This window comes from Gopherus flavomarginatus, chromosome 10 (assembly GCF_025201925.1).
Source record: "Gopherus flavomarginatus isolate rGopFla2 chromosome 10, rGopFla2.mat.asm, whole genome shotgun sequence".
NCBI lineage: Eukaryota > Metazoa > Chordata > Testudines > Testudinidae > Gopherus > Gopherus flavomarginatus.
Genome location: NC_066626.1, coordinates 8,484,437 through 8,507,430, shown reverse-complemented (window position 1 = coordinate 8,507,430; position 22,994 = coordinate 8,484,437). Strand labels below are relative to the sequence as shown.

The following is a 22,994-nucleotide window of genomic DNA, read 5'->3' as shown; positions in this document are numbered from 1 at the left end:
TTGGGGAGGAGTACAGATATCGGTATTAAGAGCCCTTTATATCGATATACAGGGCTTTGTTATGTGGATGGGTGCAGGATTAATTCAGTTTAATGCTGCTAAATTCGATATAAACTCGTAGTGTAGACCAGGCCTGTATCTGTGAAGTTAAAGTCTCCTATGATCACACTATTCCCATTAGTGTTTACTTCATTAAAAACATTAAAGAGGTCTCTATTCATGTGCAAATTGGATCCTGGCAGTCTGTAGCACACCCCAAGCACTAACTTAGGGGAGGCTCTACTAGCTTTCTTTCCCAATATGATTTTTGCCCAGACTCTGTCTTATCCATTCCATCACTTCTTATTTCTTTACTGTTAACCTCATCATTGATATTCAGTGCTACTCCACGACCTTTGCCTTTATTTCTATCTTTCCTAAACAGCACATAGCCCTCAATACCTGTACTCCAGTCATGACTACTATTCCACCATGTTTCTGTTATCCCTATAATATCCGGTTTCACTTCCTGCACCAGTAGCTCTAGTTCCTCCGTTTTGTTATCTAGGCTCCTCGCGTTAGTGTACAAACATCTTAATTTTTGCCATTTGGCTTCACTGACATTCTTTACCCAATTAGGCACAGACATTCTACCACCAGTATCACGTATTAGACTGGTATCTACACTACCCTTCCTCCTTATGTCCATTCTCATACCCACAGCTGTATCCTTTCTTTCTTCGTTTTCTTCCCTCTCAATGTTAAATTCCGGCCTGGATATTACCTGGACATCCCCCAGTCATCTCCCCCAAATTCCTAATTTAAAGCTCTCTTAATCAGTTGTGCCAGCCTCCATCCTAGAAATCTCTTTCCCTCCTTACTCAAGTGAAGTCCATCCCGAGAGAACAGTCCTCTGTCCATGAAGGCTTTCCAGTGGCCTTACATCCCAAAGCCCTCCTTATAGCACCACTGCCTGAGCCCTAATCTTGTCACACCTTTGTTGCCCTTCTCTAGGAACAGGCAGAATCCCACTGAAAATCACCTGAGCCTCGATTTCCTTAAGCGTCTTCCCCAGCCTGGCATAGTCTCCCTTGATACGTTCCAGCAAGAATCTAGCTGTATCATTTGTTCCCACATGAAGGACAATCAGTGGATTCTTTCCCACGCCCATTAGGATCCTTTTCAGCCTCAGATCCACATCCCCTCTTCCTGTAGGACTAGCTGCTCTTCTCTTTTTCCTTGCCCTCTCACCTTCAGCAACCACCTGATGTGCCCCTTCTTCAATTTCCAACTCTGCAAACCTGTTCCTGAGCTCTATTTCTCCTTCACTAGTCTGTCTTTTCCTCTGCCTGGTTCTCTTAGTCACATGCCTCCACTGTCCTCACCCAGCAGTCTCCCCTCAGAATTCTTTGGTCCTGTTTCCATCTGGAAGTCTGAACTTTTTCCTTCAGCCTCCTCATGTCTTTGCTCCATCATCTGCTTGAATCCCTTCTGTTTGCCAGAAGCTGGGAATGAGTGGCAGGAGATGGAACACTTAGAATCCTAGAATATCAGGGTTGGAAGGGACCTCAGGAGGTCATCTAGTCCAACCCCCTGCTCAAAGCAGGACTAATCCCCAACTAAATCATCCCTGCCAGGGCTTTGTCAAGCCTGACCTTAAAAATCTCTAAGGAAGGAGATTCCATCATCTCCCTAGGTAACCCATTCCAGTGCTTCACCACCCTCCTAGTGAAAAAGTTTTTCCTAATATCCAAACTAAACCTCCCCCACTGCAACTTGAGACCATTACTCCTTGTTCTGTCATCTGCTACCACTGAGAACAGTCTAGATCCATCCTCTTTGGAACCCCCTTTCAGGTAGCAGCTATCAAATCCCCACTCATTCTTTTCTTCTGCAGACTAAACAATCCCAGTTCCCTCAGCCTCTCCTCATAAGTCATGTGCTCCAGCCCCCTAATCATTTTTGTTGCCCTCCGCTGGACTCTTTCCAATTTTTCCACATCCTTCTTGTAGTGTGGGGCCCAAAACCAGACACTGTACTCCAGATGAGGCCTCACCAATGTCGAATAGAGGGGAATGATCACATCCTTCTATCTGCTGGCAATGCCTCTACTTATACAGCCCAAAATATTGTTAACTTTCTTGGCAACAAGGGCAAGTTGTTGACTCATATTCAGCTTCTCGTCCACTGTAACCCCTAGGTCTTTTTCTGCAGAACTGCTGTCTAGCCATTCGGTCACTAGTCTGTAGCAATGCATGGGATTTTTCCGTCCTAAGTGCAGGACTTTGCACTTGTCCTTGTTGAACCTCATCAGGTTTCTTTTGGCCCAATTCTCTAATTTGTCTAGGTCCCTCTGTATCCTATCCCTACCCTCCAGCGTATCTACCACTCCTCCCAGTTTAGTGACCGACCCTTGGGGCACTCCACTTGAAACTGGCTGCCAACTAGACATGGAGCCATTGATCACTACCTGTTGAGCCCAACGATCTAGCCAGCTTTCTGTCCACCTTATAGTCCATTCATCCAGCCCATACTTCTTTAACTTGCCGGCAAGAATACTGTGGGAGACCGTATCAAAAGCTTTGCTAAAGTCAAGGAATAACATGTCCACTGCTTTCCCCTCATCCACAGATCCAGTTATCTCATCAGAGAAGGCAATTAGATTAGTCAGGCATGACTTGCCCTTGGTGACTCGATGCTGACTGTTCCTGATCACTTTCCTCTCCTCTAAGTGCTTCAGAATTGATTCCTTGAAGACCTGCTCCATGATTTTTCCAGGGACTGAGGTGAGGCTGACTGGCCTGTAGTTCCCCGGATCCTCCTCCTTCCCTTTGGGTACTACATTAGCCTTTTTCCAGTCATCCGGGATCTCCCCCGTTCGCCATGAGTTTTCAAAGATAATGGCCAGTGGCTCTGCAATCACATCCGCCAACTCCTTTAGCACCCTCGGATGCAGCGCATCCGGCCCCATGGACTTGTGCTCGTCCAGCTTTTCTAAATAGCCCTGAACCATTTCTTTCTCCACAGAGGGCTGGTCACGCCCTCCCCATGCTGTGCTGCCCAGTGCAGCAGTCTGGGAGCTGATCTTGTTTGTAAAGACAGAGGCAAAAAAAGCATTGAGTACATTAGCTTTTTCCACATCCTTTGTCACTAGGTTGCCTCCCTCATTCAGTAAGGGGCCCACACTTTCCTTGACCATCTTCTTGTTGCAATTTCCAAAATGTACCTGAAAGAACCCTTCTTGTTACTCTTAAGATTGCTTGCTAGCTGCAGCTCCAAGTGTTATTTGTCCTTCCTGATTTCACTCCTGCATGCCTGAGCAATACTTTTATACTCCTCCCATGATCATTTGTCCAGTCTTCCACTTCTTGTAGGTTCTTTTTTGTGTTTAAGATCAGCAAGGATTTCACTGTTAAGCCAAGCTGGTCACCTGCCATATTTGCTATTCTTTCTACACATCGGGATGGTTTGTTCCTGCAACCTCAATAAGGATTCTTTAAAATACAGCCAGCTCTCCTGAACTCCTTTCCTCCTCATGTTATTCTCCCAGGGGATCCTGCCTTCCTTTCCCTGAGGGAGTCAAAGTCTGCTTTTCTGAAGTCCAGGGTCCGTATTCTGCTGCTCTCCTTTCCTCCTTATGTTAGGATCCTGAACTCAATCATCTCATAGTCACTGCCTCCCAGGTTCCCATCTAATTTTGCTTCCCCTACTAATTCTTCTCTGTTTGTGAGCAGCAGGCCTAGAAGAGCTCTGCCCCTAGTTGGTTCCTCCAGCACTTGCACCAGGAAATTGTCCCCTACACTTTCCAAAAACTTCCTGGATTGTCTGTGCGCTGCTGTATTGCTCTCCCAAGAGATATCGGGGTGATTGAAGTCCCCCACGAGAATCAGGGCCTGTGATCTAGTAACTTCTGTTAGTTGCCAGAAGAAAGCCTCGTCCACTTCATCCCCCTGGTTTGGTGGTCTATAGCAGACTCCCACCACGACATCACCCTTGTGGTCACACTTCTAAACTTAATCCAGAGACTCAGTTTTTTCTGCAGTTTCATACTGGAGCTCTGAGCAGTCATATTGCTCTCTTACACACAATGCAACTCCCCCACCTTTTCTGCCCTGCCTGTCCTTCCTGAACAGTTTATATCCATCCATGACAGTATTCCAGTCATGTGAGTTATCCCACGAAGTCTCTTGATGTCACTTGATGATATTCCTCTTCTGTTCATTCCCTGTGAAGCATCAGGCACCAACCACTGTGGGAAGACAGGATACTGGGCTAGATGGACCCTTGGTCTGACCCGGTGAGGTCATTCTTATGTTATTATGTTATGTTTTATCCTTGCCCCTCCTGCTCCTTTTGACAAACATCCATGCTGCTTGATAATGACCAAAGCAATGCAGACCGATGCATGTTCATTTTCATTATCTGAGTCAGATGCCACCAGCAGAAGGTTGTTTTTCTTTTTTGGTGGTTCGAGTTCTGTAGTTTCTGCATCAGAGAGTTGGTCTTTTAAGACTTCTGAAAGCATGCTTCACACCTCATCCTTCTCACATTTTGGAAGGCACTTCAGATTCTTAAACCTTGGGTCAAGTGCTATATTTATCTTTAGAAATCTCACATTGGTATATTCTTTGCATTTTGTCAAATCTGCAGTGAAAGTGTTCTTAAAACGACAACACGTGCTTGGTCATTGTCCAAGAACAGTTGCTATAATATGAAATATGTGGCAGAATATGGGTCAAACAGAGCAGGAGACATCAATTCTTCCCCAGGGAGTTCAGTCACAAATGTAATTAGCTCATAATTTTTGTAATGAGCATGATCAGCATGGAAGCATGTCCTCTGGAATGGTGCCCCAAGCATGAAGGGGCATAGGAATGTTTACCATATCTGGCACGTAAATACCTTGCAATGCCAGCAGCAAAAGTGCCAGGCAAAGCCTGTTCTCACTTTCAGGTGACATTGTAAATAAGAAGCCAGCAGCATTATCTCCCACAAATGTAAACAAACTTGTTTGTCTTAGTGATTGACTGAACAAGATGTAGAACTGAGTGGACTTGTAGGCTTTAAAATTTTACATTGTTTTGTTTTTGAGTGCAGTTATGTAACAAAACAAATCTGCATTGTAAATTACACTTTAACAATAAAGAGATTGTACTACAGTACTTGTATGAGGTGAATTGAAAAATACTATTTCTTTTGTTCATCATTTTTTACGGTGCAAATATTTGTAATCTTCTTTTGTATGGCTGGTGTACAGCAACAAGTACAGTTTCACCTGAAGTTGTTCATGGGAAATGGCTACATCAGGAGTAGCAGGATCTACTGCAGTAATGCCTCCTTCATATTTATAAATTGTGCAGTAGGTAGTGATATGTTCGATGGTCTTTCATGGGGAACCACACTCGCACGCTGGGGAGTCCTTGATTTTCCATTTTCGAATTAGATATCCGCATCTACCATGGTTGGTTCACATTTGGTTCAGCGTTGACCAAGATGACAGTGGAAAGTTAAACTCAGGAACCTTCTGCATGGGATTTGACACAAGACGCTTATTTTTTGTTTCTTGTTTAGCCCATTTGCTTTCCAAGCCTCCTTCTGATCATAGTCTGATTGCATGAGGCTAAATGAATGTTCCCAAAAAGATCGATGCCTTCCTTCTGGGTTACCAAACCTCATAAATAATCTCTCCCACCTGTCTTATCACCTTGAAAGAGCCTTGCCATCAGGCCAGTAGCTTGGATTCAAAGTCAGCAGCAGAAGTATCGCTCAGTCTCCATGTTGGAGCCCTCAAAGACAGGCCTTGCTGTTGACCTGCTCCTGGTTATGTTGCGCAATTTGCAGCTTTTCCCTCACAAGTGCCCCCAGGGTCTTCAGTTTCTTTCTTGACTGTATAACATACTGCACTACATTGATTGTTCTGGAATTCTGCCCTTCCCATGTCTCATGGAGGAGATCCAAGATTCCCCTTGTTTGCCTCCCGTTAAGTAATTCAAATGGGAAAAAACCTGTGGATGCCTGGGGCACCTGATGGGTGATGAGAACAGGTAGGATGATCCCAGTGTTAGGAGTCAGTGGTCATGACCTTCCTCAATTTTTTAATGTTTTGTTAAACTGTTCCACCAGGCTGTCGGTTTGGTGGTTGTATACCGATGTCTTCAAGGACTTGAACTTGACTTTATTAACTGTGAGGTGACGTTTGTCCCTTGCTCTGTCAGTAATTCTTTTGAGATCCCTTTTCAGTCAACTTTCATGAGCTTACTGGCAACAACAACTGCCATTTCTGACCAGAGGGGAATAGCCTCCGGTTAGGTGGTCGCACAGTCCAAGGTCACCAATCTACATTAGTTCCTGGCTGCAGATGTTTTCAATGGGCCCACCAGTTCTGTGCCTATTCATAAGAACATAAGAACAGCCATACTGGGTTAGAGCAATGGTCCATCTAGCCTAGTATCCTGTCTTCTGATAGGGCCCAATTTCAGATGCTTCCAAAGAAATGGACACAACAGGGCAATCATCCAGTGATCCTTCCCCTGTCCCCCAATCCCTGCAGTTGACAGTCAGAGGGACCCCTGCAGTGGGTAATAGTACTGTCAGATCTTTTTCTGGCTCACCCACTGCCATTTGGGGCAGGTTGCACAATAGTCCCAGGCCTCTGGAGTGGATCCCCAGCCAGTAGAACTCCGTGGTCACTCTGTTGAGTGTCTTCTCTTTACCCAAGTGCCCCAGCACAGCACTGCATGGGCCAATTGAAGCACCTCCCCTTTGGAAATTCCTGGGTACCAAAGCTGCATTCTGACTTCCCCTATCAGAAATAGGGCCACTGTTTCAACTGCTGAGCGTCTAGCACTTTGTCATCTACATGGGTGAGATGTTCATAAACCTGACTCAGGGTTGGGTCCCTCCTTTGCTCTCTCACGATGTTTATTTGTTAGACAGCAGGTCCAGGTTGCAAAGTGGTAGCAGGCCTCTACTGCTCCATTTAAGTTCAGGTGAAAAGTCATTTATCCATCAGCATACTTTCTCTCTCCTGGATCTTTGGCTTCCAATGGAGCCATCTCCTCTTGGCACCTCCTCTTGGCCACCATGACCATCTGCTGTCCTCCTGGTTCTTCCAGTCCAGGCTCTAGCCCTCTGCAGATGCTCCACCACATCCTTGGACATCCTCCCTGAAACACTTCCAGTCATGCCAAAGTATGACCAGATAGGCCAGGTCTTTGGCCACTCTGGCCTGCACTGTCTCGCTGTGGTCTAACAGAGTGAGTTGGTCTCATCGAACAGGGTTGTGTGTTGCATGGATACATTGGCAGTAGATCATGCCTCTAGATTCTCCTTCTGACTCAACCAATCATTCCTTAATTAAAGTCTGACTGCAGCCAGAGTCTATTTTGTACTTTTACTCCATTCACTTGCAAGGAGACTAACATTTTCCTTGGGCCCATTTTCTGAGCCCAGTTATCCACTCTCCAGGCCTGCCCATAATTATAGTCCATGAGTGGGCAGTCCCATCTGAAATGGCCTGGCTGCTCACATGCAAGCAGCCCCCAGGTTTTGCCATTAATTCTCCTAAGTGGGATGTCCCCTTCAAATAAGGCTGCTCGGCTTGACCCTAATGTCTTTTCACTAGCTGAAGGTGGGCTTCCAGGCTCCTCTATTGGTCTTTGTATTCCTGTCTCCAAGACCAGCTGGATAGCCTCAGTGAGGTTTGGGCTCAATGAGACTTGGGGCTCCGGAGGTGCACCAGACTGGCTTTTGGTGTTTCAGCTATGGACCCAAGGGACATCAAGTAGTTCTCCACCATGGCAATGGCCTCTGCCGAGGTCTCTGGTTAGTGTCTCATCTCCCACTCCAGCTCCCCCTGAGTTCAAAAGCGCAGAGCCCTGTGGGGTCTGTTGGTTGTGGGAAAAGGAAGAGTGGGTTTTGGAGATGGCATGGCCTGGGGTCCTCACCACTGTCATTCTATCCCAGGTCCAACCTTCCAAGTGACTTTTCAGGAGAAGGACCTGTTTTCCCTTAGCCTGTTCCCTCTCTCCCATTTCCTTGGGCTTCTAAGCATCTTTTAACCTGTTACTTCAGCTGAAGCATGCTCCGCAGGCCTTGGGGCATGGCTAACTGTACCCGGTAGCGTCCTTTAGCCTTATCAGGCCCAATCTGGGGACTGTGTACCCCATCACAGTTAAATATAATCATATCAGGTTATGCCTGTGTTTGTCATATGCATCTGCCATTACATTGTTCATTCTGCTCCTGTATTCTAATTCTTCCCCCACCTCAGGGTATGGACATTCTACTACTCTGTGTCTATACAATGCCGAGAACAATGGGGCCCCATTTTTTATTGGCCCTTAGGCACTACTGTAATGAACATGATTAATAATAATAACTGTCCTACTGATTGGAGCCCAGGAATGCTTAAAAGTGAGCTGAGCGTAAAACCATGGAATGTTCTTTGTGACAAGTATCCCACAAATTCCACTGATCTGTCTTGTTTTTGTTCTGTTACGCAGGTTTTCCAGTTTCCAAACCTGATGTGATCTCCCGACTGGAACAAGGGGAAGAGCCATGGGTCCCAGATCTCCAGGGCTCTGAGGAAAGAGAGCTCCAGACAGGTGAGGACTCAGCTAACCAACTCAGAAACTGTACATGAATGAAGGAAACGTTTGGGATTCCTTACAAAGGTCTTGTGACTTCTCCGAACTCAGAATTGTTCCCAGCAGGTGTGCCATCCTCATGGCAGGTGCCACTCCTGGCTTCCTTCGTCTCCTGACTGACACCAGGCTGTAACTCCGTCTCCAATCTTCCTTCCCCCTGAATGGAATGTGGACCCAGAAATGACCCCGTCTCTCTGTCTGCAGGGGAAGGGCTTTTGGTAGGGCAGGATGGGGCAGGGTTGCAAATCAAATCCTTTTTTGTTTGATGTCTCCAGCTCTTATTTTGGTGTGGTCCCACCTTTTCCTATTCCTCTCTGGGGTTTCCTTTCTCCCCAGCACAGGGAGTGACCGATGCCTGGATTCTCTCTCTCTCCTTCCAGGTAATTGGATGGTGAGTGAGAATGAGGAGCAGAATCCACAGCAAGTTGATGCTGAGCAACTGGAACCACATGGGACATTAGCAGGAAGATGCAAAGAGAAAGTTTCTGGGAGCTGTGGAGAGGTTAAAGCCTGTGAGAGTCAGCATGGGCCAGAGAAAAGCTTTAGTAGCTGCTCAGACCTTATTAGATACAAAAGAATCACCACAGGAGAGAGACCCTACTCATGCTGCTATTGTGAGAAAAGCTTCAACCATAGCTCAAACCTCAGCAGACATCGGAGAGTCCACACAGGAGAGCGACTGTACACATGCTCCGAGTGTGAGAAAAGCTTCAATCAGCGCTCACACCTTATCACACATCAGAGAATCCACACGGGCGAGCGCTCCTTCACATGCCCTGAGTGCGGGAGAAGTTTTAGACAGGACTCAGCTTTTATGAGACATAAGAGAACCCACACAGGCAAGTAATGCCAAAAATGACTTCACTAGGACTGGCCAAAGATTTGTAAAGAAATACATTAGGTAGTTTGCACCATTTTCTTCAGTGTGGTCTCAGCTCCATAAGAGTGGCCTGTTTCTGTCTTTTGCACCTCCCCCTTCTTTCACAACGCTTTGTCTGATATGTCCTGGGATTGTGTTGTCCTCCTGCCAGAAATACCATCAGTGCCCGATTGGGGAGATGGGGTTGACCCTACAGTGAGGTAAAAAGTACCTGTGCTTTATCTGCACTGGGATTGTACATGGAGTTAGCTGCTCAGCTTAGCGATCTTGAAGAAACCATGGGCTTGAGTATCTACATTATATTTTAACCTTATGTGAAGACTTTTTTTAGCCTGTGCTGGAACCTAGGGCACTGGGGTCCACACAGCAGTGCCCAGACCTGAGTCAAAGTAACCACATTCCAGAGTCACTAGTTTCCCCTCCCAAAATGTGCCCTCTCTAGCTCTAAGACTGTGGTGCACTGTGGGAAAATTTACTGCTCACCTCTTTGTCTTCTGGGGAAGAGATATGAGGATGGGCGGTAAAGGTGAAAATCAAATCTTGCTTTCTTTTATATCTCCCAAGCATTTGTTTTGGTTTGTTTCTACCTTTTTCCATTCCTTTCATAGACTCTATCAATCATAGACTATCAGGGTTGGAAGGGACCTTAGGAGGCTATCTAGTCCAACCCCCTGCTCAAAGCAGGACCAATCCCCAGACAGATTTTTGCCTCAGATCCCTAAATAGCCCCCTCAAGGATTGAACTCAGAACCCTGGGTTTACCAGGCTAATGCTCAAACCACTGAGCTATCCCTCCCTAAGGTTTCCTTTATCCCCAGCACAGGGAGTGACTGATATCTGGATTCTCTCTCCTTCCAGGCAGTGGGATGGTGAGTGAAAACAAGAAGACCACCTCCTGCCAGGAGGATGCTGAGCAAGTAGAACCACATGGGACATTAGCAGGAAGATCCAAATGGAAAATATTTTGGAGTTGTGCAGAGGCTAAAGTCTGTGAGAGTCAGCATAGGCCAGAGAAAACCTTCAGTGGTGGCTCAGACTTTATTAGACATGATAGAATCAACATGGGAGAGAGACCGTACATGTGCTCTGAGTGCGGGAAACACTTCACTCGGCGCTCAGACCTTATCACACATCAGAGAATCCACACAGGAGAGCGCCCTTACACGTGCTCTGAGTGTGGGAAAAGCTTCAATCGAAGCTCAAACTTTATCATACATGAGAGAATCCACACTGGAGAGCGACCCTACAAGTGTTTTGAGTGCGGGAAGAGCTTCAGTGAGAGCTCACACCTTATCAGACATCATAGAATTCACACAGGCGAGCGCCCCTACAAGTGTTCTGAGTGCGGAAAAAGCTTCAGTGTGACTTCACACCTCATCAGACATCAGCGAATCCACGCAGGAGGGGGCTCCTTGACATGCTCTGACTGTGGGAAAAGTTACAAAGACAGCTCATACTTCATCAGACACCAAAGAGTCCACACGGGAGAGACATCCTACAAGTGCTCGGAGTGCGGGAAAAGCTTCATCAAGCGCTCACACCTTATCACACATCAGAGAATCCACACTGGAGCGGGATCCTTCACATGCCCTGAGTGCGGGAAAAGCTTCAAAGTCAGTGCATACCTCATCAGACATCGGAGAATCCATACTGGAGAGAGACCCTACAGATGCCCTGAATGCGGGAAAAGCTTTCGTTGGAGCTCAAGTTTTATCCGACATAAGAGAATCCACACAGGCGAGTAATGCCATAAATGTCTTGACTAGGGCTGGCCAAAGATTTTTAAAGAAATACATTAGCGAATTTCCACATAGTTTGTACCATTTTCTTCAGTGTGGTCTCTCAGCTCCATGTGAGTTTCCTGCCTCTGTCTTTTGCCCCTTCCCCTTCTTTGGAGTCATTCCCATCAAACTTTATTAACTTCTTTCTCTTATATCTCCTGGGATTGTGTCCTCCCACCAGAAATATCCATCAGCACCAGGTGGGGAAGATGGGTTGACCATGACTAGCTACACTGAGGTAAAAACTACCCATGCCTTGTCCTCAGTGGGGTTCTACATGGAAGTAGCTGCTCATCTTAATAATCTTGTTGTAACAACGCAACTACATTAGCAGTGCAGACATAACCTGGGTACAGTAGCTGGAGCTAGCTTTCCCCTCACCTCCATCATTTTTCCTAGTCTAGACAAACCCCAAGCATTACATTGATACCATTCCCCCATTAGAAAGTGATTGTTACTCACAGGCCTGGTCTACACTATGAGTTTATTTTGAATTTAGCAGCGTTAAACTGAATTAACGCTGCACCCGTCCACACAATGAAGCCCTTTATTTCCATATAAAGGGCTCTTAATATTGTTATTTGTACTCTCCAACAAGGGGAGTAGTGCTGAAATCAGTATTGCCATTTCAGATTAGGGTTAGTGTGGCCGCAATTTGACAGTATTGGCCTCTGGGAGCTATCCCACAGTGCACCATTGTGACTGCTCTGGATAACAACTGAACTCGGATGCACTGGCCAGGTAGACAGGAAAAGCCCCGCGAACTTTTGAATTTCATTTCCTGTTTGCCTAGCATGGAGTGCTGATCAGCACAGGTGACCATGCAGTCCCAGAATCAAAAAAGAGCTCCAGCACTGACCGTACAGGAGATACTGAATCTGATCTCTGTATGGGGAGATGAATCTGTTCTATCAGAACTCCGTTCCAAAAGACGAAATGCCGGAGTGTTTGAAAAAATCTCCAAGGCCATGATGGACAGAGGCCACAACAGGGACTCAATACAGTGCTGCGTGAAACTTAAGGAGCTGGGACAAGCGTACCAGAAAGCCAAAGAATGAAATGGACGCTGACGGAGGGAGGGGCGACTGACGACTGTAGCTATCCCACAGTTCCCGCACTCTCTGAAAACCATTTGAATTGTTGGCTGAGCTCCCAAAGCCTGAAGGGTCAAAAACATTGTCACAAGTGGTTCAGGGTATGTATCGTCAGCCCCTTCCCCCCCTGTGAAACCAAAGGGAAAAAAATCGTTTCTTGCCTTTTTTCAATGTCACCGTGTGTTTACTGGATGCTGCTGGCAGACGTGGTGCTTCAGCGCTACACAGCAGCATCCCCTTCCCTTCCCTTCCCTTGCGGATGGCAGACAGTGCAGTATGACTGATATCCGTCATCGTCGTCCCGTGAGTGCTCCTGGCTGGCCTCGGTGAGGTCGGCTGGGGGCACCTGGGCAAAAATGGGAATGACTCCCGGTCATTCTCTTCTTTAAGCTTTGTCTAATGGAGATTCACTGCTGCCTGGAAGGCTGGAGGCTGCCCTCCCCTCCCCTATTTGATGTCTGTTTGCAGAGGCAATAAAGTCAGTGTTGTTTCTTATTCATGCATTCTTTATTACTTCATCTCACAAATGGGGAGATAGCTACCATGGTACCCCAGGAGGGGTGTGGGAGGAGGGAAGCAATGGGGGGGGTTGTTGCACCGCCTAGAATGGCATGCAGCTCATCATTTTTGCGGGATGTCTGGGGCTCTGACCCGGAGCGACTGTTTGCCTCTCTGGTTCTTTAGCAGACTTGTCTGATATTCTAGGCAGGACTGACTCTCCCTTTAGACAAAATGTAAAGAAGGGAATGACCTGGGGAGTCATTCCCATTTTTATCCATGCGCCTCAGGCTGACCTCAACAAGACTAGCCAGAAGTACCCATGACAGCAGCAGACAGTACAATATGATTGGGAACCATCTCTGCTAATTTGCAAAAGGCAAGGGGATGCTGCTGTGTAGCACTGCAGTACCATGTCTGTTAGCAACATCTAGTAGACATATGATGACAGTGAAAAAAGGCTGAAAGGGCTCCATGGTTGCCGTGCTATGGCGTCTGCCCAGACAATCCAGGGAAAAGGGCGCAAAATGATTGTCCGCCATTGCTTTCATGGAGGGAGGATTGTCTGACAACATTAACCCAGAATCACTCGCGACTCTGTTTTTGCCCCATCAGGCACTGGGATCTCAACCCAGAATTCCAATGGGAGGGGGAGACTGCGGGAACTATGGGATAGCTATGGGATAGCTACCCACAGTGCAACGCTCTGGAAATCGACGCTAGCCTCAATACATGGATGCACACCACCAAATTAATGTGCTTAGTATGGCCGCGTGCACTCGACTTTATACAATCTGTTTCCAAAAATTGGTTTCTGTAAAATCGGAGTAATCCCGTAGTGTAGACCTACCCACAGTATTCCCTCTTGGGGACAGATTGTCTCAATCCCACTTATTCTCACCTTGCTCAGGGTTGTGCTGGACAGAATAATTTTTTTTCTACCATTTTCCTCAATTAAAATAGATTGAAATGGAACAAAGAGCAGGAGCGGCATAAGGAAAAATGGTCATTTCAGCCTCTGTGACACCTGAAGGAGATGGGGTGAATAAAAAGGATTCCCTCCTTCCCCATCACTGTGACACTCCCTGCTCGCCCCAGCAGCATTAGCTTCTGTGTAAGCCACAATAACGTTTATCCTCCCCATGTTCTACCCCTGTACCTCTCTATGTGTTTGATTTTGAGTGATCAGACATAACTTGCTTTGGAATTTCATTTTATATGAAACTGAAAGTGTCTTCTGCTCCTCTGTTCCGTGGGTTTTTCTCTCTGTCCTGAAGGTGGTTTGGTCTCATAATTGGATATTACTTTTGTTTGACAGACTGTACCTCAGAATTATTGGAGACTTTGAGACAAATGACCATTTGCTAAAGCGATAATATCTTATTTTCTATGGGTCTTTTCCCTACTCCTCCATCATGATATGGAGGAAGTTCAAGTGTAGTTCAGCTAGCAGGAAAGAATACTCCAAACTATTTGGCATGCTACCTAGGAACAGGTAGCATTTTAATATTTCTATTCTGAAACAGCAGGTTTGGCCAATCGTGGCTCCCACTGGCCATGGTTTGCTGTCCCAGGCCAATGGGGACTGCAGGAAGCGGCGCGGGCCGAGGGATGTGCTGGCCGCCCTTCCTGCAGCCTCCATTGGCCTGGAGCAGCGAACTGCGGCCAGTGGGAGCCCCGATCGGCCAAACCTGCGGACGTGGCTGGTAAACAAACCAGCCTGGACTGCCAGGGGCCTTCCCTGAACAAGTGGCAGCCCAACTTTGAGAAGCACTGATCTATGCTATGTTTGTGCCTAGCCCGTAATTACAATGTTTCAGCTCTTTGTTTAATGTAAGTGAAAAAGCATTTTGGAAGATATTAACACGAGGACAGTTCAGGAAATATATGTGATATTATATGTAATTTTTATACTGTACAGGTCTGTCTCATCTTACGCTGGGGTTATGTTCCGCAGTCGGCACGTAAAGCAAAAATCACATATAGTCAAAATTACATTGAGTGTAATGGCAGGCGGAATCGCCCGCACTACAGGCAGGGCGGGCTCTGGCTTTTTTGCCGCCCCAAGCAAAAAAGAAAAAGGGCAGCCAGAGTGGCGAAGCAACAACAACAAAAAAACCAGGGTACAGAGTGGCTGGAGTGGCTAACCAAAACAATAACAACAACAAAACAAGGTGCAAACTTTCGGTGCTTTTTACTTGGCAGCTTGCGGCTGCATCCCCCGGCTGCACTGGTGAGCCTCTAGGTGGCCGGCGGCTGCAGTCTGGCTAGTGGGACTCCCTGCGCTGCAGACATGCCCTGGCCAGTGGAGTGCGTGCCCCTGCTAGTGGGGCGGGGGGGAGAGAGAGAAGTGGGGTGGCCAGGGCTTTCTTCAGCCAGGGCACTCGCCACTCAGCCCCTCCTGCCACGCCGCCTGCCTCGAGGGCTCCGTGCCGCTCCCACTGCAGGTGAATTGAAAGTAATCGGTCGGTGGGGAGGGAAGGATGCGGGCTGCCGGGCTTGCTGCAGACCTGGCATTAGCTGGGGCAGACAGAGTGCACAGCCCGCTCCTAGCAGGGCGCAGCCACTCCTGTCCTCTGCCCCCTACAGTGGCGCACTGAAAGTCATCAGCCAAACAAATAAACAAACAAAACCAGGCAGGTACAGTATTTAAATTATTATTTTTCTTTCTTTTGTTTTTGTGCACCGCGTAAAGCTGTATTTGCGCATGTTAAATGCGCATAAGATGCGACAGACCTGTATATACTATTAATATAGGCTAATTATTGAATTCACAGACTTTCTCTCACCTAATTTCATATATATTGTCGTAGCTAGATATAGCAAAACACCTAGAAGCTGTTGTATTTAAATGTATTTTACAAGCTTCTTGTATCTTAATTTTTGCTAAGCTTTCTAGCACAACACAAAGCAGATGTTTTTACGAAGGCTGCAGCATCTACCTACCATACAGTTTGTCAGAAGTTAACATGAATACAAAGGCTTCAGATATTATATACTTTACCTATGCACTATTGAGTTTTTTATTTTGATTATAAATATCATTATTTCACTTATACTTTCTACAATAATACATTTATATTTTTATCAGTTATCACATTTTTAACCTTTTACTTATAAGAACTGATATCCCAGTGTATCTTATCCAGACAAACTGGTAGTTTGTAGTAAAACAATTTACATCCCTGAATAATAATTCTGATTGTGAGAACTTAGATAAGCAACCTACATTCTAGAATAATAGTTCCATGGTAGAACTTAGGGTTCAGTAAAATTCCATTCTTACATGGTAACTGTCATTGCAACAGCACTGCCGTGATTTCACAATCGGGTATTTTTCCACTTGTCTTTAGTTTAGCTGAAGAGTATACTGACTCAATTTGCTCAGTAGTTGGATCGCAGATCCCTCTGGTCTAGTTCTGTCAGCTAGTGTGATGAAGCACTGTGGGTTTTAACCTAGTTTGGTCAACACACTGTTGTTCACTTGGCAATATGGCAATATAGTTTTAGATATCTGGGAAGCGTATTCCCCAGTTAGTGTCTTGGAATTTGGCAAAAGGCCCATGGATTTGGATCCCAAAGCAATTGTTGTCCAGGCCCTACAGGAGGTTACTATTGAAGACATTTCCTTCCAAATCAGGTGCACGCTGCCTGTTATTTGGGAAACACAATCCCTCTGTAGAGATGGAGAATGTGGCATTTTTGAGGAGCTTACCCCTGGTAGATGCTGCAAATATGTATACAATGAAGTCATGGTTGAATGTGAGACAGCTTCAGAATTATACCTGTTTTTAATAAACACCTCACCTTTGGTGGATTACAGGGATTCTGGTCCAGGCCTGGATCTAGTCCCTATCTTAGATCTGTGCCACCATATCTAATAAACAAACTGAGCATGTTTGGGGAAGCTATTCCTCACTGTCACAACGGACATTTGGTGTGGTTTGGTAAGGATTCTACTACAGAGAAGTGTCAAGTTATCCCAAGCAAGGCCAAGAATTAGACAAGAACTCAGGCAGAAATAGCAGTTATCCAGTGGTTGATTTTCACTGCAGAGATGGAAACTGTGATGACCTATGGCCCAGCTAAACTATTTATTTTTAGAACACTGCTCCTTAGTTCAGGGGAATTCATTCTGGTGCCAAAGAATGCCATGATTAAATTTGGAGCAATTGTCATTTGCCATTTGGGTCCAAAGTTTCATGGGTCAAAGAGCGAAACTGCCTTCAGAGGACATTCCTTCTCCCTGCATCCCCATCTGACGGTCTTTTTGGACAAGGAGCACTTCCATGCTGTGCACATGATGAAGGTCAGTGAAGGAATGAATGTGACTCCAAGTTCAAACTGCAGGATACAGGAATGTGGAATCCTGATTCTATGCATTTGTCTCTTAGCTTTGCTCTTGTGTCTTATGCATTTGCATCATTTCTCCAACTCCTGCTACTCTGACAGATTAGAAAATGATAAAATAGAATACAGGTGGGTTTTTTCATGATGCAAATCTTTCAACAAAGTGTGAGACCCCTTCCTCCAATGCTTATAGCAAAAGACATTATGTATATCTACACTGCAATATAATCTCAGGGCAGGTCTTCACTACCCGCCGGATCGGCGGGTAGAGATCGATCTATCGGGGATCGATTTATCGTGTCTCATCTAGATGCAGCTAAATCGATCCCCGAACGCACTCCCTATCGACTCGAACTCCAGCTCGTGAGAGGCGCAAGCAGAGTCGACAGGGGAGCGGCAGCGGTTGACTTGCTGCCATCCTCACGGCCAGATAAGTCGACCTAAGATACGCGTAGCTGAAGTTGTGTATCTTAGGTTGACCCTGCCCCTACTGTACACCAGGGCTCAGGCTTAGTGGGAATTGAGTCAGATAACATGTGAAAAAACCCTGGTCTTGAGTGTCTGTATTGTATTTTAAGCCTGTGTTAAGACTTTTCTAACCTTTGCTAGAACTTAGGACTCTGGGGTCCACACAGCAATGCCAAGACCCAAGTCAAAATGACCACACACAGAATTTCTAGTGACCTAATATAGCTGCTCTGGCTCTAGATTGTGGTGTAGTGTGGGAAAATTTACTGCCCACCTCTCTATCCTTTGGGGAAGGGGTGGAGATAAAGGGTGGAAATCAAATCCTATTTTGTTTGATCTTTCCCACACTTATTTTGGTTTGTTCTCACTTTTTTCCATTCCTCTCTCTGAGGTTTCCTTTCTCCCCAGCACAAGGAGTGACCTATGTCTGGATTCTCTCTCTGTCCTTCCAGGTGATGGGATGGTGAGTGAGAACAAGAAGAAGACTCCCAAGAAGGAAAATACTGAGGAAGTAGAGCCACATGGGATGTTCGCAGAAAGATCCAAAGAGAAAGTGTCTTTGAGTTGTGCAGAGGCAAAAACCTGTGAGAGTCAGTGTAGACCCGATAAAAGCTTCAGTAGCTGCTCAGACCTTATTAGCCATGAAAAAATCAACACGAGAGAGAAACCCCATACGTGCGCTGAGTGCGGGAAAGGCTTCAATCAGCGCTCAAACCTTATCACACATCAGAGAATCCATACAGGCGAGCGACCCTACTCATGCTCCGAGTGTGGGAAAAGCTTCAATGTGAGCTCACACCTTATCAGACATCGTAGAGTCCACACTGGAGAGAGCCCCTACACATGCTTTGAGTGTGGGAAAAGCTTTCGTTGGAGCTCAGCCTTTATCATACATAAGAGAATCCACACAGGGGAGCAACCCTACACATGCTCTGACTGTGGGAAAAGCCTCAATGGAAGATTACAGCTCATTACACACCAGAGAATTCACACAGGAGAGCGACCCTACACATGTTCTGAGTGTGGGAAAAGCTTCAGTGTGAGCTCAACCCTCATCACACATCAGAGAGTCCATACAGGAGAGAGATCCTTCACATGCCCTGAGTGTGGGAAAAGCTTCAAACACAGATCAAACCTGACAGCACATCGGAGAGTCCACAATGGAGAGAGACCCTACACATGCTTTGAGTGCCATAAAAGTTTTAGCCAGAGTTCACATCTTATATCACATCAGAGAATCCACACAGGAGAACGCCCCTACTCATGCTCCGAATGTGGGAAAAGATTTAGTGAGAGGAAAACCCTCATCACGCATCAAAGAATTCACACAGTAAAGAGACCCTTCACATGCCCTGAGTGCAGCAAAAGTTTTAGACAGAGGTCAGCTTTTATCAGACATAAGAGAATCCACACAAGCCAGTAATGCCATAAACCTCTTGACTACAGCTGGCCAAAGATTTTTTTGTAAAATAAATCCCAAGTAATTTGCACCATTTTCTTCAGTGTGGTGTCTCAGCGCCACATGAGTTGCCTGCCTCTGTTTTTTGCCCCTTCTTCTTTGGGGTGAATCCCATCATCCTTTATCAACTTCTCTGTCTGATATCACCTGGGACTGTATCCACCTCCTGCCAGAAATATTCATCAGCACCAGGTGAGGGAGATGGGTTTGACCTTGACTAGCTACAGTGAGGTAAACACTACCTGTGCCTTGTCTCCACTGGGATTGTACATGGAGGTAACTGCTCAATTTAGTGATCATGTAACAACACAACTATATTTGCAGTACCGACATAACCCCGGGACAGTGGCTGGGTTATATTTCTCCTTGATGAGCTCTCCTGCATCATTTTTCCTACTCTAGACAAACCCCAAGGATCAAGTTGATACCATTCCCCCATTACAAAATGATTCTTAGCCCCTTGGGGACAGATTGTCTCAGTACCAGTTGTTCTCACCTTGCTCAGGGCTGTGCTGGACAAAAGTATTTTTTTCTATCATTTTCCTCAATTAAAATAGATTGAAATAGAACAAATAGCAGGGGTAGGAAAAATGTGTCATTTCAGCCTCTGTGACACCTGAAGGATCAAAGGAGTCCCTCTTTCCCCATGACTGTCACAATCCTTGCTCGCCTCAGCAGCATTAGCTTCTGTGTAAGCCACAATAGTGTTTATCCTCCCCATGTTCTACCCCTGCACCTCCCAATGTGTCACGTGATGCCATGTTCTGCATGCTCCCTGTGCTTAGGTATCACTCTTTGATCTTAAATCAGTCATTGGGGCTAGATGTAAAATTGTCAAGACCTGGATGTGGAATTTGAATGGATCCCAAACACTGAGTAATCATTCTATGCTTTCATCTCTGCTTCCATCTCTTGGCAAAGCTGCTTCTGGCCTTTTTCCTGCTGAGCAGGGATTATTTGCAGATGGAAAGATTGGCTGCTTCCCCTCCCCCATTGTGATGAAGCTAAATATTTTGTACATAACATAACTCAATAATAATGAGATGGCATTGAGTGAAGAGAGTTTGGGAAAATTTATTTTGAGTTTGAGTTATCAGGAATTTCAGGGGTACTCTGGAATTTCATTTTATATAAAACTGAAAGTGTCTTCTGCCCCTCTGTGTTGTGGGTTTTTCTCTCTGTCCTGAAGGTGGTTTGGTCTCATAACTGGATATTACTTTTGTTTGACAGAATGTACCTCAGAATTATTGGGGACTTTGAAACAAATGACCGTTTGCTAAAGCGATAATATCTTATTTTCTATAAGTCTTTTCCCCACTCCTCCATCATCATATGGAGGAAGTTCAAGTATAGTTCAGCCAGTGGGAAAGAATACTCCAAGCTATTTGGTGTGCTACCTAGGAATAGGTAGCATTTTAACATTTCTATTCTGAAACAGTAAACAACAGTGTACCACAAATTGTAGAACCAATTGAAGTAACTAGACACGATCACATTTGTTGTATAACAACAATATAAATTTTAAAAAAGATCTGTCCAATAACTAGGCTTAATCAATTTATTAGTAAGGTTTTTATTACAAAGATTAATACAGCATAATACAGAAAGGAAGAGTGCCTACATTACCAATCCCTGTGGAAGACAGGAGTTGGAAGTGTGTTCTTCTCCTGCCAGAAATATCCATCAGCACCACGTACGAGAGATAGTCTAGGTCAACACTAACTACACTGAGGTAAAAACGGCCTGTGCCTTGTCTCCCCTGGGATTGTACATGGAAGTAGGTGCTCAGCAATCTTGTTGTAACAACATGACTACATTTGCAGTGTTGATATAACCTGGGTACAGTGGCTGGGGTTAGCTTTCCCCTCGGCCTGAGCTCACCTCCCTCATTTTTCCTACCCTAGACAAACCCCGAGCATCACATTGATACCATTTCCCCCATTACAAAGTGATTGTTGGTCACTGAGTTCCTGTTTGGGAACAGATTGTCTTAATCCAAGTGGTTCTCACCTTGCTCTGGGTTGTGCTGGACAGAAATATTTTTTCTACCATTTTCCTCATGTGTAATAGAGTGAAATAGAACAAAGAGCAGGAGTAGGGTAGGAAAACTGTGTCATTTCAGCCTTGGGTGACACCCAAAGGAGATGGGGTGAATCAAAGGGATTCCCTCCTTCCCCATCACTGTCACAATCTCCCCTTGCCCAAGCAGCATTAGCTTCTGTGTAAATGACAATAACATTTAACCTCCCCATGTCACATGATGCCGTGTTCTGCATGTTCCCTGTGCTTAGGTATCACACTTTGATCCTAAATCAAAGTCACTGGGACTAGATGTGAAAGTGTCACAGACCTAGATGGGGGATTTGAATGGATCCCAAACACAGAGTAATCATTCTCTGTTTTCATCTCTGCTTCCATCTATTGGCAAAGCTGCTTCGAGGCTTTTTCCTGCTGAGCTGGGATTGTTGCAGATGGGAAGGTTGGCTGCTTTTTCGCCTTGTGATGAAGCTAAATCTTTACTTGTGCTACATTGATGACATCTTCATCATATGGATCCATGGGAGGGAGGCCCTTGAAGAATTCCACGTGGATTTCAACAATTTCCACCCCACCATCAACCTCAGCCTGGACCAATCCACACAAGAGATTCATTTCCTGAACACTACAGCACAAATAAGTGATGGTCACATGAACACCACCATATACTGGAAACCTAACCACTTTTCTTACCAACATGCCTTTCAACTTCCATCCAGAATACATCACACGATCCATTGTCTACAGTTAAGCCGTAAGATACAACCGTATTTGCTCCAATCCCTCAGACAGAGACAAACACCTAAAAGATCTTTATCAAGCATTCTTAAAATGACAGTATCCATCTGGGGAAGTGAGGAAACAGATTGACAGAGCGAGACAGGTACCCAGAAGTTACTTACTACAGGACAGGCCCAACAAGGAAAATAACAGAACACCACTGGCCATCATGTACAGCCCAGCTAAAACCTCTCCAGCACATCATCAATGATCTACAACCTATCCTAGAAAATGATCCCCCACTCTCACACACCTTGGGAGGCAGGCCAGTCCTCGTTTACAGACAGCCCCACAACCTGAAGCAGATACTCACCAGCAACTACACAGCACAGAAACACACCCAGGAACCAATCCCTGTAACAAACGCTGTTGCCTACTCTATCCCCATATCTACTCTAGCGACACCAACATAGGACCCAGCCACATCAGCCACACCATCAGGGGCTCATTCACCTGCACATTTACTAATGTGATATATGCCATCATGTGCCAGCAATGCCCCTCTGCCATGTACATTGGCCAAACCAGACAGTCTCTACTTAAAGGAATAAATGGACACAAACCAGACATCAGGAATGGTAACATACAAAAGCCGGTAGGAAAACATTTCAGTCTCCCTGGACATTCAATAACAGATTTAAAAGTAGCCATCCTGCAACAAAAAAACTTCAAAAACAGACTTCAAAGAGAAACTGCAGAGCTACAATTAATTTGCAGACTTAACAGCATTAATTTGGGTTTGAATAAGGACTGGGAGTGGCTGGCTCATCACAAAAGCATTTTTTCCTCCCGTGGTATTGACATCTCATCAGTTATTGGGAGTGGACCACATCCACCCTGACTGAATTGGCCTTGTCAACACTGGTTCTCCACTTGTAAGGTAACTCCCTTTTCTTTATGCTTGAATCTGTAACTTTCACTCTATGCATCTGAAAAAGTGGGTTTTATACCCACGAAAGTTTATGCCCAAATAAATCTGTTAGTCTTTAAGGTGCCACTGGAATCCTCATTGTTTTTGTG

General features: G+C 45.6%; 1 protein-coding gene across 7 annotated transcripts in view; it reads left to right on the top strand.

Annotated features, from left to right (window-relative positions):
* Positions 1–22,994, top strand: part of LOC127030281 (zinc finger protein 585A-like) — a 78,188-nt gene that overhangs the window by 28,878 nt on the left and 26,316 nt on the right. For 4 of the 7 annotated variants that reach the window (XM_050916487.1, XM_050916489.1, XM_050916490.1 and 1 more), the window contains exons 4-8: positions 8,484–8,585; positions 9,008–9,470; positions 10,370–11,244; positions 18,151–19,738; positions 22,675–22,854. In XM_050916487.1, coding sequence (XP_050772444.1) covers positions 8,484–8,585; positions 9,008–9,470; positions 10,370–11,244; positions 18,151–19,121 — 2,411 coding nt within the window. In that variant the 3' untranslated portion in view covers positions 19,122–19,738; positions 22,675–22,854. Of the gene's footprint in view, positions 1–8,483; positions 8,586–9,007; positions 9,471–10,365; positions 11,245–18,150; positions 19,739–22,674; positions 22,969–22,994 lie in introns of those variants that run through there. The other 3 variants (XM_050916491.1, XM_050916493.1, XM_050916492.1) reach the window with 3 other exon arrangements.